Here is a 21,211-nt window from a genome sequence, read left to right on the forward strand (position 1 = left end):
AAACGGTAATAGGTTGAATTAATGTTTACTAAAAACATTCGAAATGTCATTATGCATATACATTATAATAGTATACCTACTCAAAAGTTTTAAGTCCCCACGAATAATATTTTTGAATTGCTACAAAATACCAAAAATCGTTATTTTTTGTTAAATATTTCATTTATTCAAATTTTAATATTATGTTTCTATAAAAAAAAAAAAAAAACATATAAACATTATTTTTACATTTTTATGTTTCAGTATAAGATACTTATGACTTTATGAGGAACCTGAGGAACTTTATAGTGCAAACTATTCACTTATTACATTTTCAAGACTGAGCTATAAAAATTCAACATTTTATAATTTTTTACTACAAAATAATTTACAAATTTAATAAGAGCAGCACCTCATGTGAAATTTTGTACTAAATATATTCAAGTATTATCGATTTTTCTTGATTATTTTAAAAATTTCTGAGAATTTTCTGCTCGACGAAAACTACTGTCACACTCAATGTTGAATATCGAGGCATTTTTACTGCTCCAAAATGTGATTCAAACACAAAAATAAACAAAACAATAAAAAACACATATTATTGTAAAATCAATACATTCATCGCTCTATTCGGGGTCTAAAATAATATCAATACGTAGAGAAATAATAACAATATGTCGAAAGATACTTAAGGTTTGTTGTTCGACAAAATATAAAATTTAGTTGTATTCCACGTAGAAAGAGTCGTATAATATTATGTATTGGAGAGTGTAATTAAACGTAATAATTCAATCATTACGACGTATGTATAACGTCATGTAATACAATAAATTTAGAAAAGTAACAATAGCTATTAGAAAATAGAAAAACATGTTGATACAAAATAATAATGCGTAATTGTTTGTTTACTATTAATGAATAAACTACGCAATGTCTTTATTTATAGATTCATTGATCGGTCATTCACATTGGAATTATACTTATATGGTGAGGATTCTAATAATATATATATATAATATACCTAGGTAAGTAAGTATATATAATAATAATAATATATATATTATGGGCCAATTAGAAAAATAGTTTCAATTTCTCACAGTTTAGTTAGGTTTGGCAAATATATATTTTTTTCCAATTATATAAATATAAGTAACTTAATTCGTTATTTTTCGCTTGAATATCCGATTTATTCTATTTTAAAAAAACATGAACTCAAATGTCAAATGTGTTCAAATGACTTTTCAATATTTAATATTACGATTAACTTGATTGAAACATATAGTATTATCATATTAACACTTGTCTATTTTAGTTTATTTTGAATTTACAAGAAACTCTTATAAATTATGATAAGACCACACCTTGTGATACATTTTCAAAACTTAGAAGAAAATATTCTATGAATTTATCAACACTGAACAAAAACGAAAAAATAAAACAATTTTCAAAAGCCCATAAACAATGAAAAAAAACCAATAATATCCTTTGTATTTATAAATTACACTATGTCTAATTATTATAAATATTTAGTGAAATCTTTAAGTATCAACGGGATATATATATTTTTTTAATTAAAACCAAAAAAATTAAAAAAAATTATTAAAACATTATTTTCAACTGTTGTCTCTGAAATTTCACATTTTTCCGTAATTGGTTTTAAATTCTTCCCGATTAATAATATGAAAAATACTAGGCATTTTTCAACTAACACAAAAATAAATTAATTTGATAAAAACGCACGTCTTTGTAAAACTATATGTTCGTCGCTCAGAATATAATTTAAAATAGAAACAATTTTTTCCGAATATTTTCACCATAATATTTTAAATTCCACTTTTAAATCTATATTTTTTATTGCGATATTTATCAGTTCACTACGTCTTCAAGACTAATATTATATCATTCATATTAATTTTTGTAACATTGTAAGTATTATTATACTTTACAAAATTAAAATATGTCCAACTTTTACTAAAAACTAAAAAATAATAGATTACAACACTGTGGTTGTGAGTAGTCGTCATAAATAATTTTAATAATCAGTTTAATTTAAACTTTAAATTATCAGATAATCAAAGTATTTTTTTTTTGTTTACTCCCTTCCATTCCTTTTTTTTTTTTTAACAAAATGTTTTGACAATTAAAATGTAAGCAACTTAATTTTTCTTTTTAAAACGGCTTATTTGTCGTGACTAAGGGGTGCAGAGATATATTAATATCTTCAGTCGAATTGTAAAAAGTTCTTATTATACTGTTTATTGTTTATCAAACATATTATACGTCATATTCTGATCATGAAATAATTGTTTTAATTTTCGTTAATAGTGTTTTTATTGATCACATGTCACACATCACAAATACATTACAGAATATATAAATACTTAAGTACACAAATAAAATGCATTTTAATTAATTAAAAAAAAAAAAAAAAAAAACCAACACAGTTTTAATGGCTTGACCACTTATTCACCTAACACTTAATTTAAAGGTTTGGCTGGTTGCAATGTGGTATTGTCAAACGTGAATGGTCGGCTGACAATTTCGTGCACGACTTTTGAAAGGCACCAGAAAACCCCAGATAAAGTTTTTAATTAATTAAGTAAACATAATGCGCCAGAAAGTGACTAGTTGCGTTTCGCTGTAATTAACAACGCGCGTATAGTAGGTAAATTATAATTACACAGAATATTAATGCGATTAAAACATATTGAGCGTTTAAAAATAATATGTGCCTGTTTGCGATGATGTACGAATAGAGTTTATCATCGATGAATAAACAACATTACATTTCGTGTATAGGTATACTTAGTACCTGTTCTGTTTTATTTTTGTATACTATACAATATATTACGAGGTCAGCAGTATGTAACCATATGTAGATCGCGTCGCACCGACAATCGGTTTAATTAATTAAATTTCAACAGAAACGAAATTTTAAAGCACTAAATGTTTACCTACTAAAATAGTACACGTAGGTACTCTGACTCCGACATAAAATTAATATATATTTTTTTTTTTTCAAGAGGTAAAAACGGGTCAGGTTACGTTCCTTGAACATGTGCTTAACTGGACGAGCTATAATTATTTCGATATTATAATTACACTTTTAAACAATGAAACACTACTCATACGAAAATATATCTGCTAGGCACAGAGTGGATAATGCATTTCGAAAACAAGTTATAGCTCGTAGGAATTATGACTAAATCTGTTAGATATATGTCACCTGAAAAAAAAACAAACAAACAAAACAAAAATTAGATTAATTTTAAAAGTATCAAAATAAAAAAATAAAAACACAAGTATAATAATTTGTAATATGTTTTATAATAATTAATCACTGTGAAATAGTGATATAGTGGTACAATATATTATAACATTAGCTATCACTAATATTATGCATAAGCCGTTTTTATCGCGTGGTTTTTTCGCTCAGACTTCTCTAAAAAATAATGGACGTTTTTATGGTTTTGCCGTAGCAGCTATATGGTGTCCAAAGTATTTATTATACTACGTGCGTTTTTAAATAATTTATATCAATCGTGTTTAAATTCAAATTATATATACATCGATTAATTAAAAAAATATACTTTTAAAACGATGGCAATATTTTATTATACGTCGCTTAAAATTCATATATTATTTTAACGTATTTTTTTTTTTTAGATATAACCATGTGTAAATGTTTTTGGATTTAGGTATTACAATTGTTCGTCTCAAATTGATAACACATAATACGGTTGTATTTATATTTTTTTCGAGAAAATCACGCTAAGCATCCTTCGGCCGATTACAGCTTTGTCACGGTGTATACGAATTATATAAATTAGACAAACTACCAGACCCTGTTATCTTTCACGTTTTCAACAAAATAAATCATTCTCATATTACTTCTTACTTATCCATCACTAATTCTTTCTAATCTCGTTAGACGTCGTATCCATCTCAACTTTCTCATTTCGTCTACTATCGCTACGTATGTGTTCTAATGTTATACGAACTAAAAACATTTTTTTTTTTTTTTTTGAAAACTATGCTCATATAATAATATGTTTCGCGTATATAATTTAAGTTAGTTCTTAACTGACAGTGTTCATACACAATCAACTTCGTTAAAATTCACTATAAACGTCGTATTTCAACTATAAATAATACGGTACCATATATTATTCCAAATGTAAAACAAATATATCAGTATACATATTATACTGAAATGAGATTTTTCGTAAATACCTAATAATTCGAATGGCACTCAGTTAGATAAAATGTCTAATGTATCGTAAACTTTTTATAAATAAACGTATTATATAATGATCGCGGTAAAGTAGTATTAGGTATAATATATACAATTTTTCAATTCACAAATCCCGGTTTAATCTTCTGTTGATCTAGGTGCGTAAAAATCTACGAATTCTCGGTACTTGAAATCAAAATGCATTTTCCATTTCCAAAATATTTCGGTGAACCACTATATTAAAATGATAAATGAATAAAATACATATTCATATACACATCAAGAATGAGTCTTACGTACTGCAAGTGCATTATCGCGGATTGGCAAGGGTGAATGAATGCCGAGATGCCACCGGGACCCAACGTTTTCATATACTCATTTTATAAAGCACAATAGCTCATATTTGGAGCTGCTGTCAACGAATTCCTTTTCTATCAGAAACGCGGAGATGACAGCAACTCAGACTTCCAGTGTGCCAGTTCCGCTATTGCATATTTATATACTCTTCTTACACGTAGGTAGTAAATAGCTTTTAACGAGTATGATGTTATAACCTATAGCATTTTGTTTATTTATTACCGAGTAAATTCTGTTTCTATCGCTTAAAAACAAATCGTTTTTTTTTTTAAATTAAAATGTCATAAATTGTAATTATCAAAAATAACTTATATAAACTAAAAATACACATGTTATGCAATAATTATTTTCATAGACATTTAAAAAGACGTCTCACTGGTGTGTGTTGTCTCCGCCTTACCAATATATAATAGTAAATATACATTCAGCAGAATTCATATTTAACAGTTATTTTTAATATTAAAGTTAATTTACCTATTATTTATTTATGTACTCGTATAATAATCAACGGGAGTAAGCCCTTTAACAAAACATTACAGAAATTATAATTTTCAGCACAATGAAACTAATGGATATAATGTAAATAAATGAAAAAAAAAAATACAAATTTAATACTTATAATTATAAATAAAAATATTTCAATACAATACAAAATAATTATACTTTATATTTCATGTTTTAAATAAAAATAACAAGGTTTTAGCTTTAAAAACATGACGAGATAAAACAAAAAAATCTAGAGCCTTCATAAAAGCTCTTGAAAAAAATGAAATTTTTCTATTATTTGTATTAAATTTAGGTAAAAGAAATAAAAATTTTAAAAATTTGTCGACTAGGGATTCTAAAAACGTTAAGTTATCAAACTTAAAGGTAAGAATATTATGTATAAGTATTATAAAGTTTTAATACTTTACTTAGGTATAATTCACTAAATAATTAAATTATTAAAAAAGCCTAGTATATAGGCCGAGCCCTTAATTAATATTCTTACTTTTAAGTTCGATGACAGGCAAATTTATTCTAATATTAAATTATAGCTACAGCAAAAAATGAACGCTGCCGAATGCAAATTTTTAATGATGTACGTTAGTAAAACGGAGACGACAACACATGCGGGTAAGACGTCCTATTAAACAACCGGATAGCCAGTTAAAGCTTTTTTGTTTTTATTATTATTAATAAAGCCGCGGAGTCCGTGTACTTAAACGGAAATGTTTACATTTTTAGATGATAACGCAATTCGATAAGAACAACAGGTGTTTTCGATTACACAAAAATGTAAGCATTGCCATTTAGGCATAATAATATGACGGAATCGACCTTAAAACATGGCTCGGCTATTTTATATATTATCAGTCGGCCTGTTCGGTACCCGTTTCGATAACTGCCTATTTTGGTACGATTATCGATAAGGTTCTATATAATATTCCAGACCGGAACCGCTTCCTCCACTCACCGACGACGACGACGGACCCACTGGCGCTTTCCGTCGCGCTTACCAGTTGCTTACTATCACGAGAGACGAGTCATCGTCCACTTGCCGTTGCGTTATTCTTTTACATTTTATTTGTATTAATCGTATTATTATCGGCGTGTACGTCTCGTTATTTTTCTCGTACGTGTCGCTGACCGGAAATGCGTCTTACCAACGATTAGTGTAATAATTGTGCCGGGGCAGTTTAAACATAATATTAATATCACGTCCTATTCCGCGTGCACGGGTGCAGTAGTGATTTATACATAATATACGCACACATTTTTCTCGTGTTCTCTTTCGATATCAAACGCGCGCAGGTGCGGGCGGTGCGTATAAGTATTATACGACCGTATTGGCAAGCGTCGTCGAGAAAACGGTTTATAGTGCGCGTCGATCGTCGTTTTATTATTTTTTAATAATTTGTAAAAGTACTACCCGACGTGAGCGGATTGTTGAACGGTTCGTTATAATTTTCCAGTTATTCGTCAGTTTTCAAGACAGTCAACGTCGTGGCGTATACCTAGTATATATCGTTGTAGGTAACACCAATAACAAGCGGTGAGCGGTCGGCTCGAACACCTGATTGGAAATTTATTGTTTAACTTCTTTGTTATCATCTCGCTGTGATAAATACATTTTTTCACAGACGTCGTCATTTGAATTTCACACAGCAGGTGGGCGCCAACATTATTCTCTCATATCCAGGGCTTTATCCAGGGCTTGAAACCGATATTGGATACCGAATTTGAATTCCGGTTAAAACCGTTCAAAACCGAAATCAAAATAGAAAAAAAGTATTAATATCGATAACAAAAGCCGAAACTGAAATTGAAAAAAAAATGAATACCGATATTCGAAATCAAAAATAAAAAAAACTAAACGAAAAACATTAATACAGATATCCGAAACTGAAATCAAAATAAGAAAACATTTTTTCGGTTTCAAGCCATAGTTTTATCATAATGTAATCATCAAATATCTGTATGTCGTGTGATACGTAATATTTTAACAATATACCTTTCACTTTAATTGTTCATTTCATAATTGATGAGCATTTATTTTAAATTTATTCATTGTTATTATTTTCGATTTGTTGGTTTATCGTTCCGCAACATACACGGCCGTCTAGTTGTTTAACACGCCAATAATAATGTAATTAAATTAAATTTAGGTTATGAGTAATTTTATCCGTGAAAATATCTGAACTATTAGCATAACAATGAACAATATATACCAACTTTTTAATATCTAAAATACTTATACAACTTAATATGAGTTATAGTGATCAGTAATATTATAGTAATGATAACTTATTATCTATTACTTTTAAACCATAAGATTGACAACTTATTAGGTTCTAAGATTTTGAATTAAAAATAACTCTTAAAAGATGTAGGTATAATATATAAAACAATTTATAGTTTTATTTTAATAATAGAAAAATGATTCATTAAAATTGTTTTTTCTATAATTGATTGCATCACACATTCAACTCACACCACTCTTAATTGTATATTGATATAAGATATTTGATTTTGATTTAGCTTTGACTTAGTGTGCTACCTAGTGTGACTTATTGTGACATATATTTTATTATATGGTTAAAGCATAATCATAATAATCCCAATATTTAACAGCACAGTCTATTAAATGTAAATAGTATCTAAATGTAATAAATGATTTAATTTTTAATTAATTGGATTGAAAAATAAAATAAAAATGTTCCACTTGCTTTTTTTAATATTTCAACGAGGTAGGTACGTTATAACAGTACCATAATTGTTGATATCGTTGCGTATTATTGCATTTTACTGTGTATCAATGGAGTATGGACTATAAATAAAACGAATATTACTATATTTCATTATTGTCTGTAATCGCCCACCGCCAACCAGCGCTCGGTCATGATAGTTCCATGGCTCGATATAAAATATACGCAATACGCCAGTTTATTCCGAGGTCTTCGATCTAAGCAATTGACGTTTTTGTTTCATCTTATAATCAAGACTTCTAGCGTACATTTTGAGTTCGTGCGAACATTGATAAATTGGAAAAACGGATAAAGGGTAATTTGGTGTAATTTGATTAAAAAATAATATACTATTAACATGACAATCAGTAATATCAGTAACATTATTATAATTTACATTACCTATATTGATTGTTCGTAGATTTAAAACAGAATGAACATTAATAATACTTATATCGGTTTTAAAACGTAAATATTAAATACAAACCCCATTAGAATTGACTTTTTTTTATATTTCTGAAAGTTCAGTCAATCATACGGTTATTTAAATAAAAATAAACACTTATTCATAAAATAAAACAAAGTTTAATTTACTAAAAGAATTGTATAACTTACCAGAACTATTAATTTATATATAATGCATTTATTTATGTGTTTTATTCGTTGAAAAAATTATAATTATATTTTGCACATAAGAAGTCCCATCACAGTAAAAAGTTTAAAAAATATTAATATTTAATGCAAAAAACGATTATAATATATTATTTAAAGTAAATGTTTCTGAGGAAAAAATATATCAAATGATTATAATTTTACATCACACAGAAGTAATAAAAATTGATCTGTGAGTTAGAATATTCATATAATACAGCATACGTAATAAGCGTTTTCCGGACATAAATAACGAAACGGTACAAAGTAACGATATGAGAAAAAAAAGATTTACTATGTGTTTGGAAACGTGTGGAAGTGTTATATTAGATGTTAAAAATCAAATTAACAATTAAGATCGAGAGTAATGATAAGGAACGTACTTATTTTAGTGGTAAGGAGGTATAAGACAAATAAAGTCACATTCATAGAATAACGTATAGGGCACGATAAGCAAAGGAAAGTTGTTTTTATGGTCATTGGTTGACCGAACCAATACAATCAAATGGTTTTAGAAATAATAACAAATTTACAGTGGAATGTCGAGATGTCTCTTTATTTTCAAAACACTGTTCGTTTGAACAGCAAACGTAATATATGAACGATGTTATATATATTTTGAATTCAACCAAAGGTTAAAATAGCGTACCTATTGATACACTAATAATAAACGGTAAATTAAACATTTATAAAATAATAAGTTTTCTAATTGGTAAATAGTAAGTAACTGTTAGTAGATACTATTTATACCTTTAAATGGTTTTAAAAATAATATTACTGTACATAACGATTTATGGCGTCCATTATTAGTCATTCCTAATTTTTTCATTTATAAATTTATCAAAATATAGAGATGTGAAATATGTGGTAGATGTATACATTTTTTTACCACAAAAGTTACAAAGTGACCCCTCAAATTCGTCGTTTTTCTGAGGCTAACAATGCTAACATTATTATCATAACAACAAAATGATTGATATAAACGAGAAGTTTGAACTAACGACAATATATATGTTAATCGTGTATTTAAACTACCTTCAGAACAGTCAATATTGTATTTATTGATTTTTATATCAAATTTAGTTACATATTCAGCAATAGGTAAAATCAATATCTATATAATTAACCATTTAACTTTCAAACTGACTTTCGCGTGGCAACTAATTACAAGTGACTGACACGTAAATTTAATTTATTAATTATTATTATTATTTTAAATTTTATTTGTAATATTTAGAAATAAATATCAAAATATTAATTTTAGAAAATTTTCTAATATCATAATTAATTAATTATTTTACAAATTAACTTGAATAAGTTTATTCGAGTTTTAAAAATGTATGTCATTGTTTTTTGAAATGCAGCATTAACCTGCTAATAGAAATTAATTAACACAAAACACTATATATTATGATACCTATTTCAAAGTATAATAATATTATATTTATTAATATTTTTAATGGTCCATTAAAGTCACGCCATATTGTGAAATTTACACAAATGTATAAATCTCACAAAAAAAAACCTAATACCAGACGAGTAAAATTTATTTTTATTGATATAATTATATATTTTTTATTTTATTATAATATTTTAACATTAATTATTATGTTAGATATATCATATTAAATGCTAAAGAGTATAAATACTAGAATTATTTGTATTTATAATATTTGTTATGATTTATACGGTTAGATTAATGTAGGAATTTATTTTCCATGCGTATTATACATTATTATAGAATTAAAAATAATTAAAACAATTACATTTTTAATGTTTATGTTCACATAAAAAAATATGACATAATTATTTATGTATGCATACGTAATATTCATATTGTGCATATCAATTTACAGTTTTCTATTTACAAACAAAAATACACTTGTGGTATGATGTACCTAATAATTAATTATTTTACCCACAAAATAATCAAAACAAACAATATCTTAGCTATATTTTTATGAAAGAGGTGTGTCTGAGGTTATCCTTATCGCAGCGGCGTTACTCAAAAATTCCAAATTTTACCCAATTCACGTCAGATGTACGATTTTTTTTTATTCATTAAATTACTTTTAAAAAATATTTCGTGAATCTAAAATATCGTCTACAAACGTTGAAACGTTACTTATTAATGAATATAATATGCTCGTAAGCCGTTGCAATTCGCAAATATACGTCACAGACATACAATTATTGAATGTAATATATACACGCAGTGATCTTTGATGTTGAGGATTTTTATGTTTGCATTTTCTGTATAGCCCTTTTGCATGTTTGTCTTTAGATTATCTTGCACAAGCTCATCAACAAGCTTCAGCCTCTGTTTTCGGTGAAATGTGTTTGCCCAGCTGACATTTTCTCCCCTCGTTCTGTGACGCGTGAATACAATATTATATAATATAATAATATTACGGTGTACCGGTGTAGATATTCCACAATATGCGCACGTGCGCATGGACGTTGAATAAGGTTTGATGTAATGAATTAGAATTCACCGCGTAAATTCTAGCCCGCACTCAATAAAAGGCGTAGGTACAAGGACGGAACCAAAGACAGCTTGCCCGTCCGCAAAAACATCACGAAAACACTTGCAAATGTATTTCAAACGAACTCGTATTAATTCAATAACATCGAAAAGTTTATCTATTTTTTTTTATACACATATTTTAATAGAACAAAAAATAAATTGACACTGAATAGTATATGTGATATGATTATTTACACATTTTTAAGACAATGTTCTATCTATCTCTTTTAGGACAACTGGGTATATGCGGTTTAGGTCTAGGGGAATTATTATCCTTCATTTCTGCCGGTTAATGGTAACAGAAAGTATACCGGATAATGTATTAAGTTATTGACATAATAATAACTATGTCGTGATAAAATGATTAATTAAATATAACACGTTTAACGCTTATACATATTATTGTATTATATTTTTGAGTTTTAAATTATAACAAAAATAATAATAATGTATTACATATTATTATATATATTATCCATTTTTTTTTAACGGGTAAATAACTATACAAAATATATTATAATCGTCAGTAAATACACCATAATATCATTAATATCATAGGGGGACGTCGGTTGTTGGAAAAATTTATCGGTTTGGTGGGCACGGAATATTGTCACGCGAAATTTCCTATTACAGCCATGTCGGGCTTCTTATAAGGCGTGACGAGTGACGATGTTCCACCAGGTGATATTTTTAGACTGATACCCGCAGCGGTGAGAGTTTTTGAACACGTTTAAATATTTATGCATTGTTATTACTGAGACAATATTTACACACCCCCGACATACAGTATTACACAATATATTATACACACGCGTTATAATTTAAATTCTCGTTTATTATAAACATGCACTGCGCTATTATATTTTATACATTTAAATTTTTGTTTTTAAATTAACAATAATTCAGCAATAATGTTGCCCGAATAATTTTGATTTGATTATTTAATAAGTGACTTTGACGTACATAACAATATTACGTATAACAGAGGGTTTCATGTTTTATTTTAATAACAATATCGTGTATACTGTAAGCCTCAATGCCTATTGCCTATATAGTTATAGGCATAGCTAATTTAAATAAAACCTGAGCTGGATAATATAAATGGTTTTTACTAATTTCGTAACAATTAAAAGGATAAAATGAATATCAAGTTAAGTTCTATGTTTTGTTAGTGTTTTTGGCAAGGTCTTATCAGTGTTTTAAACAGAAATAAACACAATTCAAAATTAAAATTAAATAAAGACTTAACTAGATTTTATAACAGATAATTATAGTGGATACAGAAATAAAAAATAAATACATTTTTTAGGTTTAAAATTTTAATTATAACAAATCTACTTAAGAATCAATATGAAATATCAATACCACTGAAGTAATATCTTATCAATAGGCTCATCATGAGGCATGAGCCGCTCATGTCAACAAAATATGCCAAGTTGATAAAAATAACAGAATAATTGATTATTATTATTATTATTATTTTTTAATGTGTTAAGACTTTATCAACAATATTTATTGGTTTACTTTTAAATTAGATAAATAGATTATGAGTAAAACAAAATAAAATTATTAATAATGATATACAATTTTTAAATTTACTTTAAAATATGAAGAAAAAAAATATACTTCGTTCGTTTTCTTAATTTCTTTGTTGAAAATAGGCTAGGTTAAAAAAAAATGTTAAACAGTGTTAAATGTTAGTTGTTAATTTATATTTTTTAATTTAAATTAATATCTACAATTTTTTAAATTATTATCTGAAACTTTTTTTAAACATTATAATTTATTAAAAATATAACAAATCAAAAATTTGATTTAATAGAGCCATAAAAAGTGCTTCATTTCAAATGTGCCTAACGTCTAGTAAAATAGAAATATTTCAACGACTTCAAACATTGTTTCATAAAAATATAAAACTTTATTTGCACGTCATATGATATGTCTATTAAAACATTGTGAGCAGTAAAAACAACATATTGGTTTACTCTGAATCTATTAAATACGAATAAGAAAAAAATATGCAATAACTCAGCGTTGAGTCATCATTGGTGGTTACACTGTTGCCATTAGGGAGGCCTAATAGATATAATATGCATTGAATTGATATTAAAATAATATTTTATGGTAATGGATTTAAAATATGTACACTTTTTTTTTTACATTTAAATGTCTTAATCTAAATGACTATCTATTTTTATCGAATACTTTTAAAAAATAGTGATCGAATGATGGGGATCTGAACAACTATAGTTAATTACCTGTACCTTTATAAATAATGCAATTGATTCCTAACAGTTATTGGAATAATATTGAACTCTATTCTTAAAAAAACATGATACATATAATAAAAATAATAACATTAATTAAGGATTGTACGTTTTAGTGTTCTAACAATAAACAATTTTTGGCTTTTCCGCGATTTTACTAAGTAATTAATATTTGCTGTTTCTCTTTGTTGTTTTGTAAATGTCAAAATATTTAATATGGTTTTTTAAGAAGTATTGATTTTAAGTGTTGTATAAAACTAATTATTTTTCTCGTTTTTTCCTAATCAAAACGAAAGGTAATTATTCTGAAACAATGAAATTGTGTCTTTTGTTCAAAACGAATAACTCTGAACGACGAGCATACCACATAGTTAATTTTTGAATAAATTTTGTAAGTACCTACTTACACGCTACACTCTTTATACACATAATTGAAGCTATCTGGTTTATGTTTTAAACTTCAACCGTAAAGCACTTGTTATATTATAATATTACAAATTGTTTTTTAATTTTTTATGTTTACCATAGGTACAATATATTTATTTTACAAAAACATATTTATATTTCACATCAGTTATTTACATTCCAGAGCCATTCTGCATTTATATTTAAATAAAATAACGATGTGTTCTTTGTTATTTTAGAATACTCGCGTATCTGGGGATTTTTGAATTCAAAGAAAAACTATTGCATTTATTTAATATGTTTATCAAAATAAACTAATTAAATACGTCTGATATAATATAATACTATATTAGTATATTTATACTAAAAACAAAAAAATCATAGATAATAGATGACCGTATAACATATTCAATTATTATTTTTATTAGTGGTGAAGTTTGGGAGATGAGGAGAAGAGGATGAGTATGAGTATATTATGCATGATGTTATTCCGTCCCATTCCCACGTGCAGAAAGAAAATCAATTTTATTTTAACAAACACGTGCGGCTCATTAATCGCATGGAATTTAATAGCGACGTATAAAGTATAATAATATTTACGTTCACTTTATATTTTATGAATTTTCCAGTGGCGTCTGACGTCGGATACAAATAACAATATAATATGAATAAAATGGTAATATATTAATTGCATATATTATTATACGTGAAAAACTATTCCATATGATATCGACTATAGTGGATATATTGTGATGTATTGTGCCGAAAGCATTAACCAACGTGCGCCGCTAAATATAGTTATATGTTTAGGTATCTAACATTATAGTTTTGTATTCTACAACACAACGTTTTTGCGAGGTCAGCCGAGTTCACATTATTTTAATCTAGTTTAAGCTCAGTTTTGAACGCGTAAATACAGTTTTTTTTTACGGTATACGCATCACAATATATAAACATGTTTTCACGGGTATAGAAATTAATAGAAATTATATTCGCAGGCTTATCTAGAACAGGTAGTTCAAACAGAGGGCATGGACTTAACTACGTAGCGTATCTTACAATATCCCTGTATAGTCTGATAATCAAATTAAAATAAATAAATACCTAGCAAATACCTATGTGAAACCTAATTATTGTATTTAAATATAAATCGTAATAAAGAAAAAAAATATACGTTAAAAATGATATAGGTTTATGGAAAAAACTTAAAAAGTAATTTTATCGGTCAATCAGTACAATTAAATATAGACGCGTTATAGTAAGAATCCAGAAAACGCGTGTAGTACACGAATACATACGTATCGTCATATCGCGGTATAAGATTTGACCACATCTACCAACGTTGGTATAGAGTGTATAATATACACAAGGCTGGGCATTAACGAGTTAAAAAGTTAAGTTACTTAACGAGTTACTTTTATTTTCATAAGTAACTTCGAACTTAACGAGAAAACCCAGAATGATTTTAATGTATTAACTAATAAATTCGTTGTATCGTCAACAATAATTATTTGCTCATAACATTTTATTCGTATTATTTCCTGTGACCTTTCATGTAATTCATTTTACACGTAAAAAAAAATTAACTTTTAACTTACAACTGAACTTACATTTTGCTGTATATTGACTTAACCTAACGAGTTAAAATAATTAGTTGACTTGCCCGGCCTTGAATATATATATATATAGGTACAACAGTAGTATCATCTACGTCTCTCGTCGGGGTGATTACGACTCGTCGTGACGACGGCACCGACGGCCCTAAGGCCGGATGCTGTGTAGCCCGTCATACGTAGGTGGTCCCCGCATATTATAATAGAAATTAAAACCGAATTCCGGAGATTCCACCGAGGGGCACGTCGTTCACGCGTCCGCTTATAGGCGGATAACTATGCCCCGTTAACGAACGCGAGACCATCAGACGCGAAAACGTGATTTATTCGCGGACGTCCGCGCTCGCAATCACATCGCTATTCTGTTTATTTACTCGCCCGTTGTTTTTGTTTTTCAGGTCTGGCAGACCGGATCAATCGCCTTTGAACGCCGCGACACGCCGGACGTTGGTTTTTCGACCGGCGGCCCATCGGAGGAGATCGCGCAAGGTCGAACGCCGTCGTCGCTTGCGGGCCGACGCGCCAACGCCGCCGCGGCATCACTCGTCGCACGCTATTATCGTCGCCGTCACCGGCACACCACTCGCCACACGGCAACCACTCGCGCCGGCAGCAGACGGTGCAGTTGGCGTAATACGCGCATCACCGCCGCGATGACGACGACCGCCGCCGCCACCGCCGACGTCCGGTCGTAATAGAGCAGCGATATCGGTATAGATATATAAATCACACCTGCGGAAGTGGTGCGGCGGCCGAGAAGACACCGGAAGCACACCGGGTACCGGCAGCAGCGCGCAATTATAATATAATATAGTGACGGGCGATGGCGTGGACGATGGACGAGGAAAACTACACGGCCGTGGTGCCCACGTACCTGTCGGGCTTGTTCGACTTCAACGGCACGGCGGACGGCGACAACGAGACGGACGTCAGCGGCTACCTGAACGTGACCACCGAGATGCCGGTCAAGTACGCCCGGCCCATGTACGGGTACGTCATGCCGTTCCTGTTGCTGGTCACCATCGTGGCCAACACGCTGATCGTGGTCGTGCTGTCCAAGCGGCACATGCGCACGCCCACCAACGTGGTGCTCATGTCCATGGCCCTGTCCGACATGTTCACGCTGCTGTTCCCGGCCCCGTGGCTGTTCTACATGTACACGCTGGGCAACCACTACAAGCCGCTGTCGCCGGTCGAGTCGTGCTACGCTTGGTACGCCATGAACGAGGTCATACCCACCATGTTCCACACCGCTTCCATCTGGCTCACGCTCGCCCTGGCCGTTCAGAGGTAAGTGCCACATCACACGCAAACCGTTCGTCATTTGCGGTACATTTGCGTACCTAAAATTGTAAATTGTAAATTTTGGCCCGCAAGGCACATCATAATAATGTCGAATATGTCGAAAAAAAAAATTTTGCCCCGCTCAATATTTATGTGTACCAAAAAAAAAAAAATTGAAATAACGCCCCTGGTTTTCCAGGAATATATTCGTTTTGAGCACCCACAAGACGTGCTATGTGGGCCATGTAAACGTCAGTGGGGGGGGGCAAATATAAATGGAAAATTAGGATTTTCACAAAAACACTACAGGCTCCCGTTTGCCACGGGGTAGTCCGTTTGGAAACCAATTATTGTTATTTGTCCAAACGGCTGGCTGGCTTATTGCATATAATATACAGGCTTATGGCAGTTGCGAAGAGGCATTCATAATTCGAAGGGCGGGGTAATCGAAAATGTTTTCGTCGAGCAAAACAAACAGATGACGCGTTTTTTGGAAAAATAATGCGTACTGTGTATAACTCAAAACGAAACGAAAAAAACGACTTGTAACTACTTGTAACAGCGGGTAAATATAATTTTTTTTTTTTTTTGTCAGTTATTTAGTGACGTTATCAATATTTTTTGAAAATAAGTTATATAATTGTCAAAAACTGTACAATGATATATTTTACAACTTTACTAAATTAATATAATATGTACTTACCTACTTAAACGGTTTACTCATTATAGTAATATTTTGTTCTTTTTTTTTTATATATATACAAGTTATATTTTACCATTCAATTATTAAATAATAATTATAGTTTTTAAAAGACCTAACTGCTGTTAGTCAATCTGCGCTAAGTCTGAATAACAGCCGGTCGTTTGGGAAAAAAAAATAAGAAATTTGTAAACGGACCACCTCATCGCAAAGAACCGTTTTACAAATAAACATATTTTCCATATGGTCTACGACATAAACATACGAAAAGTATTAAGTACTTCTACGTAGAATATAAATTTAAAAACCGGACATTTATTACGCGGGAAAATACTGGAATTTAAAAATAGGTAAAATTATATTACATTGAAAATCAGGAAAACATTGCACAAGAGAATATTATTGAGCAATTTTTAACGTATTTCTGTCAATTTTTTCGTTAACTACAAACATATATATAAGTAATGTTTTACATACAAGTATACTAAGTCATTTCAAATTGAAATGGTTTTTAATTTAGAGACATTTTTTGTGGTATATTTTGCACTATGCAAGCGTTAATGTTTAGTATAGCAATGAAACGTACATTAATTCTTAAGTAAACCGTTTGCGTATACAAGTTAAACTGTTTAAATTAATATTAATAATATAATAACTATTATTATAGTTTATTACCAATCGTTCGTACAAATAATACTTTTAAATTCTAAAAAAAAATCGTGATTTCTAGTGAAATAATTATTTTTCTCATAGTTCTGTTGAAAAAAAAATTGATCAGTAACATTAGCCAAATAACTCCAAATTTTTATACCAAATATAAACAATGGTGGGATTTAAGACAGATATTTTTCTAATTTCAAGGAAACATATTTGAAAAAAAAACAACGAAAAACCATCTAAAGAATAAAAATAAAACAATGAAAGTTACCGGATATTCGCTTATTTTGTCATATTTCAGTTGAAAAGAACATTATGTTGTAATTATCCAATAGTGTCATTATATAATATGATATCTTATTTTACAGAACATGAGAAAAATCATGATTATAAATTATAATTAATGTAGTAGGTACAACTGTAATGTTCATAAATCATAATATTACAAAAAAAATAAATAAATAATGTTTTTGGCAGTAGTTTCCTTCACTTTACACTGCTTTTAATAATTAAGTTTTGTACAAAATCATTACAACGATTCTCACCAGTTATCCAAATAGAATATACTATCGATAAATTTCGCTATCTTTGTCAACTCCATAAGTGTTCTTAGATTATCCTTTTTCAGAAACACATATCGATCGACCGTCAGTACTGTCAGCTGTTAAAAGAGCTAAAAAAACTTTAAAAATGACTTTCGGCCGCGAGTATTCAACGAAACAACCTTAATTGTGTTAAGATTGAACGAGAAAAGACTAAAATGGACATATTATCTAAAAATCGATCGATATACCTAACTGGTCCACACTGATAATATGTCTATTAGTATCCATTACATTTTATTATGGTAGTTCTTAATAATAAGAATCGAATTCTCTACGATTATTTACCTGTTTGTATATAATAGTGTTGTTCATACTGTTCAAACTGCTCTATAGTGGTTTCCCATTATTAAAATGGACGCTACAGAAGAAAACAAATGGGCCTGTATATTAAAATACAATATCGTGTACCTATAGTATATTATTACTATTATTATACCTACTTTTCCCTCGCCGATCGGCAGAGATCACAAACTATGTCGAACACTCAAAGCCGCGTATAAGATTATATAATATAATACCCGATAAAATATTATCGCTCAGTCCGGTTTGCGGGTCCAACAAGTAAGTCTGAGAATTGGGGCTACAAATTAGCATATTTTTGCTTATTTATGCTGTATTATTATAATACTCGATTCATGAGCAAAAATTGTGAACGGGTACAGAAATCCGTTCAAAAAGTATGTAAATCTTTTTGAAATGATTTTACCGCGATACCGTCAAACGTCTATCTTTAACGGACACCCCCCCCCCCCATAAAAGGACCTTGGTATTAGGTACTCTTATAAGCGTTACGAATATTATATTTTACTCCCCTGTATAAAAATACACGGAAAAGGCGTAGCAAAGGTAACGTTTTACGACACCATAGTAGAATACATTTTTCGAAGTTTGCATTTTATTACTATTGATAATGTTCATAAAGAATATATATATATATATATATATATATATATACCTATATAGTGTAATACCCCAACTTGCTATGGTGAACTTGTATTTTATAAAAAAAAAAAAAAAGAAAAAAGTTCTATTGTGTAGTGTATTGACGCCAAAAGTAGACCCACATAAAATTAAAACGTTATTGATTTTCTTTATTTTTATACCGATGATTTTCAGAATTTGCACATTTCCTTAAATATTGAACTCATTTACATTTTGTGCAATGCAAATTTTTCTTTTTACAAACAGGTGCCTTTAGCACCGAAGTATAGTTCTGAATGCTACTCCTCTCACACCCATTATTTTCACAAATGATTTATTCTTCGATACACCTTCAACTTCTATAACACAAATAGGTTTTGCTCAAGTTACAACACAGTTGTTAAAAGCTATTTTATTAATGTAATCTTTTAAATTAAAATTAAATTCAATATATTTGTTGTCATATCTAAAAACTACTATGGTATGAATTATACTGCGATGTCTATACTCAATGCTATTATACAGAGAATAAAAAAAGTATGTCTTATTAAGCTTATTCAACAATAACATAATAATATAGTTTAATTGTTTTTGTATTATTGTATATTGAGTTTTTTAATTGAATTTCAAATTTTAAATTTAGTTCATAGTTGTTAATGTGCTGCATATTATTGAATGATTCAATATCTTATATTTTGTTATTGCACCAATGAACCGTCGGCGTTCCAAATAACATTTGTTTTTTATAGTTTCCACTCAGAGTATATAGTTTTTTGTCGTAAAAAATATTATCTTTATCAGTAAAACGATTGCGTTACAAATCAAATCACCTTCGATATAACATGACCTATAAGATTCTCATAATACAGTTAGAGAAATTGTATTATTCCACATTTTAGTAGATTACAAAACTGCAGTGCGATTTTTGATGTAAGTTAATATACATTAGAAATACTTGAATATGTCGAACCGAAGATAATGACGTCCACGTAAAATTAAAAAATATTAGAAAAATTGAACAAATAACTTTTCAAAAATAAGTATAAGATAGATACGAGTACCCATATAACAATGGACCGCCACAGTGGTTTTACTAATAGAAAAAGTTTTTAAAAAAAAATTTCAAAATTACACAAAGGATAAAACCCTTAAAAATAATAACACAAATAAATATAGCTCACGGCGAAATAAGAAAATCGTACCTGTTGTATTCTGCGTGTGTCACGGCACTATTATGTTTTTATATTTTTAAGTATGTAAAATGACACTGAAACATTCAAACATTTCGTAAAAATGCCAAGCACACAACAAAATTTGTATTTTATCGTTTGGTAAGTCTTTTTTTTTGTTTTTTGAGACTTAAACACATTATTTACCTAAAAAATAATAATAATAATAATAATAATAAAAATCGATTTACGGTTATAATGTATTTAAATTTAAAATATGTAATATATCCCTGGTGACATTGTTACATTAGTTATACGTGAAAAGTGTTGATGAAAAATATGTTTATTTAAACAGTAATTTTTAAAGTAGTGCCTATTAGGGGTTATTTTTAAAATATAAAAAAGAAGAAGAATTTATACCTGTATCATTAATAATATTATTCCATTAAATTTTAGATTATTATTTGCTTTTACAATACATTTTAAAACTAAATTAGAGAAAATATTGTAAGGTAAATTAAAATTACCATTTTTTTTTTTTTTTAATTTATTTATTTCAACGTGGAAAATACACGGCGATTGCATTTAGTGGTCAATCATCTTGCTTACTCTCCC

General features: G+C 29.0%; 1 protein-coding gene across 2 annotated transcripts in view; it reads left to right on the forward strand.

The window, feature by feature from the left end:
• LOC132926417 (sex peptide receptor) overlaps positions 1–21,211 on the forward strand; it is a 222,115-nt gene that overhangs the window by 89,135 nt on the left and 111,769 nt on the right. The window contains exons 1-2 of one of the 2 annotated variants that reach the window (XM_060990773.1): positions 6,034–6,721; positions 15,659–16,550. In XM_060990773.1, the coding sequence (XP_060846756.1) occupies positions 16,084–16,550 (467 nt within the window). In that variant the 5' untranslated portion in view covers positions 6,034–6,721; positions 15,659–16,083. Of the gene's footprint in view, positions 1–6,033; positions 6,722–15,658; positions 16,551–21,211 lie in introns of those variants that run through there. The other variant, XM_060990772.1, reaches the window with a different exon arrangement.

This window comes from Rhopalosiphum padi, chromosome 3 (genome assembly GCF_020882245.1).
Source record: "Rhopalosiphum padi isolate XX-2018 chromosome 3, ASM2088224v1, whole genome shotgun sequence".
Classification (NCBI taxonomy): Eukaryota; Metazoa; Arthropoda; class Insecta; order Hemiptera; family Aphididae; genus Rhopalosiphum; species Rhopalosiphum padi.